This window comes from Gekko japonicus, unplaced genomic scaffold, assembly GCF_001447785.1.
Source record: "Gekko japonicus isolate JY-2015 unplaced genomic scaffold, Gekko_japonicus_V1.1 scaffold901, whole genome shotgun sequence".
NCBI lineage: Eukaryota > Metazoa > Chordata > Lepidosauria > Squamata > Gekkonidae > Gekko > Gekko japonicus.
This window is the reverse complement of record NW_015173701.1, coordinates 209,959-217,079: the sequence shown is the minus strand read 5'-3', so window position 1 is coordinate 217,079 and position 7,121 is coordinate 209,959. Positions and strand designations below refer to the sequence as shown.

The 7,121-nt window shown below is 46.3% G+C and overlaps 1 protein-coding gene across 1 annotated transcript in view; it reads right to left on the bottom strand.

The window, feature by feature from the left end:
* Positions 1-773: 773 nt before the first annotated feature.
* The window catches only part of PALD1 (phosphatase domain containing, paladin 1), a 184,313-nt gene continuing 177,965 nt past the window's right edge, over positions 774-7,121 (bottom strand). Inside the window, exon 20 of the mRNA XM_015423243.1 lies at positions 774-1,002. Within this exon, the coding sequence (XP_015278729.1) occupies positions 853-1,002 (150 nt within the window). The 3' untranslated portion in view covers positions 774-852. The remainder of the gene's footprint in view (positions 1,003-7,121) is intronic.

Here is a 7,121-nt window from a genome sequence, read left to right as displayed (position 1 = left end):
TTGAGGAACATAGGCAGCTTTCAGGAGTCGGCAGTACTGGCTTGTTCCAACACCCATTCAACCTATACGTTTCTAATACACATGACAAAACATTGTTCCCAGTTGCCTAAATTCCAGCCACACTAGTAGAGAATGAGGACCTGTGACTGCAAGCAGCAAGTAAGCAACCCAGTCAAGGAAGCACCACATGCACAACCCAGGAAGTGGGCACACAGGATTCTCCCCCCCCCCCATCCTCTTGCGTGCACACACAGTGGGGGGGATTCCACAGACTAATCACAGCTTGTGGACTGAGTGTGATTATCTGCCACCAGCAGCTCCCAACATTATTTAGAGAGCGTGCCATCAATATGAAGCAATTCAAGTCTAAAGAGATAATAAAAGGATCTTGAATTACCCACCAAATACGTCCCAACACAGCAATACTATGCATGTATTTCCTGCATCCGTACATACATAATATATACTAAGTATTCAGAGAGCAGTGCAATGGTTTGGTGAAAGTCATTTGGAAAAGATCACACTCTGCCCAGTTGCAGTTGTGCTATGAAATGTTCAGGGACGTGGGAAGCGGACACAGCATTTGCGATGACCCCTATCAAAAATCAGTTGAATGTACAGTGTCTCCATTGTGTCTGAAAGAACTCCATAAGATGTCTTTTTCAAGGCAGTAGAATGTCTTCTTGGAATCACAATCCTTCCCTTTAAGGCACATTTCTCCATTTTATTTATATATTTATATATATTAAAAAACAACCCCAAAACACCCACCAACAAAAGCAAACAGAGAAAGAGACTCAGCCGCATCTGGAGAAATACTGCAATCCTCATGGCCCTTCACAACACTGCGTCCTAAATAAACTCCCCACGAAATGGCAGTGAACTCCGGCTCTGTTCCTGCCAGCGGTAGCGAAGCCGAGAGAGCGGTTTGTCCTCTAGGTTTTCAAATTCGGTAAAGCCCAGGTGGTTCAGGATCTCGTAGACTCCAGCTTTGGCCGCTACCTGAAATTAAAAAAGAGGGAGTCAAGTCAAGTCAAGTTTATTAGTACGCTCAAGCGCCCAGCCAATAGAACGTTTCCAAGAATAATAATAAAATACACAATAAATACATAAGTACATAGTAAATACATACATTGAAAATATATATCCCTTAAAACGAATACAGGAACAACACAATATATCATTGAAACGCACCAATGCAACGCTAATTTGTCATCAGATCACTATCTAAGGTACAAGCTTCCTCTTTTTAAGGGCCAGAAAGCAAAATTTTGCCACAGCTAAAGATATCCTCTCTATTCGGTCTTCCAGCAAAAAAGTTTAAATCCTCAATTCCGCAAATTTCAACTGAACATCCAAGGGTTTGAATTTGGACAACAATGGGAAAATTAACAGCTGTCTCTCCATAGCATAAAAGTTACAATGTAACAATATATGTGAGACCGACTCTATTTCAAGATTTGTACACGGGCAACATCTTTGGGAACTAGGCCAGCACCGAAACCTTCCTTGTAACAAATTAGAGGGCAGGGCATCAAAACGTGCTCTAGAAAAAACCCATCTATAGCCGTCATATATGATGTTAGAAAGATATGGAGCGGGGGCAAAACCTGTCCAGGATTTTAAGGCTCTATATCTTAAGGGCAAGAGCGCTTCTTCCATCTGGACCTCTATATCTATTAGGCGTTGGGTTACTATTTGAGAATGTCTCAAATAGCTCCGAGCAGAGAAGGCCTTGTGCTTTGCTACTGGGAGGAAACAGGGTTGACAACCTCCAGACTGCAATTGATCTCCGGATGACCAAGATCAGTTCCCCTGGAGAAAAACGGCTGCTTTGGAGGGTGGAGTCCAAGGCACTGTACCCTGCTAAGGCCCCTCCCCTCCCCAGGCTCCACCCCTAAAGTCTCCAGGCATTTCCCAGTCTGGAGCTGGCAACCCTAGGAGGAAGTGCCTGTGCAAAGTGCGGGAAAGGGCAGCCGGGCAGCTCTGGTTCTGATGGGCAGCCAGGAGATCAATGAGCAGCAGAGTTTGCAGAGGGCGGGAGAGGAGAAACCAGACCGCACCTTTCCTGCAGGGGACAGGAGAGAAAGGTTATACATGAAGGTTACACAGGACTTCATCTTCTCTGTCTCTCAGTTTTGGCACACAGCTTGAGCCCAGTTACTTTGGGCCTCTGCTTGCAGGACCTTCCTAGTTCTGTCTTAGAACAGTTACATTCAAGATGGGTCTGCGCCAGACAGTCTTCACACTTCCTAGGCCTAGAGCATGTCCACACCTGCCCGGATTCAACCGGTACTACAGATCACATCATAATGGAACCGAGGTACTCAGTGAGACGCATTGATCCTCTCTCCCTGCATTCCTTTCCCAACAGGATGTCTGTTTTTCCTTCCTGGTGGTGCTATTCGTCCTAACAGCAGATGTGTGTGGGGGGAGGGGTTTGCAGGGGGAAAGTGTTACCTCTCCCCCCCTTGCACAGCAGTCCCGATCCAAATTGCCACCCCTCGGCCCAAGTGCCCTGCCTAGTTTAGCCCTCGGGCATTCCTTGCTTCATCCCGACAGGGTTCCACTGCCCGGGGCAGAGTTTTTACATGAAACGAGTACTTCCTAAAACCATTCCGCAATTCCTCTCCTTTGGTCTGCAGCTCTTGCTTTCCCATAACTTTAATCAGTCTTTTTAGTTTATGGTTAATTACCTTTCTCTTCAACTGGATCGTGTATCCATTTATTCTTCAGGGTGTACCTTCTTCCTGATAACTTTTTGTGTCTGTGATCCAGGCTACACATTGCACCCCGTCCATTAGTAAAATGGTTGTCTGGATCTGCACCCAGCACCACCATCACACACAGATGCTCAGTAGCCCTGTTTGGCCACATCTGGGGACCTTTCTAATCCTGCATTTGCGCAGCCTGGAAAGAGCATCACCCTGGACTGCTGTCTGACATCAGGTGGCCCGAATCAACCAATCTGCATTCCCAACAGCCTCCTTCTCAATCCCTCCCAAGATTAGCCAGCAACACCTTTAACATTTGGCAGGAGAACCTTAAGAAGAATCTAATCCTTCACCTTCCCTTCCATTAGTCACCCTTCCTTCCAGCCCATCCCAGTCTTTCATGTAGAAAAACCACAAAAGGTCCAGGAGACACTCCAATTAACAAAAGCCTGAACTGCAGGGCAACCCCCCCCCCCAGGCCTCCCGAAACCCTTTCTTGCTTTTCTGTATCTGGTGCTTAACCATTTCATAAGCCACTTTTCAAGCTGTTTGTCTTAGCATTTGCAAGGTTTGTTAGCTTTGGCAGACTGGTGGGCAAAAGTTACAATGTGGCCTTGTTTGTGCTAAAAAGCTTATTGGGGGGGGGAAAGCAAAATGAAGGCCCCGACAGCACTGGAAACCAACGGCTCTTTTTAAAGCTGGCATTCCTAATACACGCCATTGAGTATCCCTCTAACTTTGCCCCGTAACTGGTAAAAAAAGAAAAAGTAAATCAGGAGTGGGCGGGTGGGATGGAAACACAGCCCAGAAGGCAGCAGTTCTGAATTGCTGAAACAGCCGAGTTTGGGGGGTTTTTTTGGGGGGGGATGTGGTTGAGGTTACCAGGCCTGATAACCGGCAGGAAGTGGGGAGGGGGAAGCAAGCACTTACTGCAGGGGGGAGCAATCTTTGTTGCCGTGCAGCGACCTCACTTCCGGCATGAGCTGCCTGAGTTTGGGGCCAAGTGCTAGAGCGTTGCCCAGGTGCAATTGCTGGTGCTTCCAGGTCACGCTGGAAGTGATGTCATTGCACAGTGATGAAGACAGCTGCCTCTCCCCAATTTGGTCAGCCTGCTTCTGCTCCCTGACCAGCTGAACCTCAGTGGGCAGTGGCAGTAATGACTGGGGGGTTGCCTGCCATTAGGGGGGCACATGGAAAGCCTGCGGATCAGAGCTCGCTCACTTTTGGCATTTGCTTTAAAATGTGTGTGTGTGTGTGTGTGTGTGTGTGTGTGTGTGTCAGTCACGTTAGAATACCTGAAGCTATTTTAGATCAAAGTGGGTCGTTGGTTGGTATTGTCTCCTCCGATTGGCAGTGGCTCTCCAGCGTATCAAGTAAAGGTTTTTCATGTTACTTATTACTTGAACTTTTATCTGGAGAGGCTGGAGCTTGAACCTGGGACCTTCTGCATGCAAAGCAGATGCTCCACCACTGGGCCCCTCTTCAGCGGTAGAATAACGCCTTGTATTAGGGCTGACAAAGGGCCAAAGTACACGTTAAGCAAAGCCAGTATAGTTTGGAATCTATTATCAGATCCCCTGATCTGAATGTTAGCCTCAGAAAGCAAGAAGCTACAGAAGGAAGGGAGGTCTGGTTCACGGCCATGGCACTGAGGGTGGGGTTAACTATTACCCCACTGTGCTCCTCCCAAGTTGCTTTTGCCCCAGTAAGGGGAAAAGAGAAGAGGCAAATTAAGAAATGGTTAAGAAAACGTTGTTCCTGGAACATCTGCTCTGTCCCCCTGGCCCACATCAAATATGTGCAACATCAGAGTCCAGAGACGACTTCAGAGTACGTTTCTTTTAGTTATGTGGCGGTGATTAGACAAACAGCTGCTTGTTTATGCTATTTTCCAAGCTTGTTCTCAATCCAGAATTTCCTTCCCAAGAGCTCCGAAAGGCACAATCCACATTTCCTTGAAACTTTCATTCCTAACCCCCCCCCCCCCCAAGCTGACCCCAGCACTCAGAACAAGATGCCGGAGCAGCAGACACTGGCCAGTATAAAACGGAGGGTAGGAGGAGATACTGCCCTATCCTTGCGTTTTAAAAATAGAATGCAAGTGCAGACAACAGCACAAAGAGTTAAATTATTTCAGTTCTCTGGTCATTAAGCCACAATGTGATGCTTCCTTAGTTATACAGAGTTGGCCAATGGAATAGACTTTAGGGAATCTATTGTAACCCCTCTTTGATATTGCAAAAGTGTAGTCCTAAACAGAGTTACCCTCTTCTCAATTCACTGAAATTGGTGGGTTTAGGATTGCATTGTTAGTTTCTTATCACTCTGATAAGACAATCCAATGCACAATTCCACCATTTTAAACCCAGGTAAAATAAAGGAAGATGGGGCTCTCAATCTGTAAGACCTGAGCAAGGCTGTTAACCGCAAGAGGTTTTGGAGGTCACTAATTCAGAGGGTCTCCGTAAATTGGAAGCAACTTGACTGGACTTAACATACACACACACACAAAGGAATTTAAGAGTCACTCTGCATAGGAGTGCACAGTGAGTAATGTAGCTTGCTTTATTAGGATTTGCTTTTCATGTGTGCAGTGCCAACTAGTTGATCTTTGGATGCAAGAATGCAATTTTGCAAGACCGCTTTTGTGTGCAGGAAACCAGGGCAAATCTAGGATTCAGAACATAGCAGAAAGGTCACGAGTTGAAGTCAAAGAACCTGTACACGGATGGCATACTTTGCAGAAATTGTCCCTTGAGCATCAGGTATGGCAGTTGGTGGAAATTTCAAAGAATGATCAAGCCAAATTCCAGTTCACTTACTGAACTGGTCCAGTTAGGAAACCTTGCTCAGCATCATAAAATACATTCCAAAACTTCCCTGGAGGAAACCATCTCTATTCTGTCATAGAGTCTTCTAGCCAAGCTTATATGAGAATTTTTAACAATCTCCAGCCTGCTCACCCCACTAATTCTCAACTAATTTTTTAATGTTGAAAAACTATTCATATCTGTGCCTGAAGTTCCAAAAATTAAGCAGGGCAATTAACACATTGTTCCTTGTTAAAGTCAGGTACATCTCTTATCTCATGATCAACATGTTGAGAAGTGACAGTTTTAATACTTTGCGTCTTTATATTACTTTTTTCACACAGGTGCTCTTATTTCCTGGGATAAGCTATTACTTTGACAACTTAAATGCTTTAGTGGTGTGTTAATTTTTTAAAGTATTCAGGGCGGTGAACAAAATCAGAATTCCCAGAGGAAATTTCCTCAACTTATCCTTATTATTTCCCACTTTCTAACACTGGTTCCAGACATTCGCAATTGCCCCTTTTTGATGAGCATTACATCAACAGTGCCATTTCCTTCTCTATGGACATGCTTCACTGCAGGCTCCGACGTCCTGCTCTTCCTGCACCCCCTCAGCTTTCAGCTGTTCTCTGCACCCTCTCTGTCTAGCTCTGACCACCCACCCATGGCCCTGCCTGGATTCCTGACAACTCACATTCACTTGTCAGACATGGCAAAGGAAGGCAGATGAAGTAGGATGGCTGCCAATTGTTTCTGACAAAACCCCCGGTCAAATGTTTTCAGGCTAAGTAGCTAAGAAAAAAAAATACCACTACAGACTTACTGGTCCTGTTTCATGCTGCAAACTCTCGCAAGATGGGTGGGCTTTGGCGATGACAGAGTAAGATCATCCCTATTATTAGGAGGCTGATGTTGGTTCCTTACTCACTCTTCCTTATTCACTCTTCCTTATTCGTTACTTATTTGTGTAGTCATTCAGAAACACTAAGGAGAGTGAGTTGGAAAGCTCTGAACCCCAAAATAAGGTCTGGACCACCACATATCATATACCCCCACATTCACAGGACTCTTCCCTTCGAGGGGACATATGCTGTATCCTGGTCCAAAGCACAGTTCTGGTGCCAGCTGCTCCAAAGTGCAGTGCCCACAGGACAATCACACAAGCAGACACTGGGGCCAGGCTGCACCCCAAAATAATCTTTGGACCACCCCAAACGACACATCCCCACGCTCTGGAGAAGGTGTCCTGCAAGGTGACATAAAGTGATGCTCGGTCCAAATACCGGTTCTGATGCCAAGAGCTTCTATTCGCAGGGCTTCCCCGAGGCCTGTATTTCAAAGGAGATTTGAATAAGGAAGTGCCCCCTGCACCCAAAAGAAGGTTTAGAACCCCACACTTCATACACCCCCGTCTTCAGAGGACCCTCCCCTTCGAGGGGACACATTCTGTGTGCTGGTCCAAAGCGTGGTTCTGGTGCCAGCTGCTCCAAAGTGCGGTGCCCCCAGGACAAACACACAGGCAGACACTGGGGCCAGAATGCCCCCCCCAATCTTTGTTGTTGTTCAGAAGCACAGTCGAGTCCGACTCTTCGCG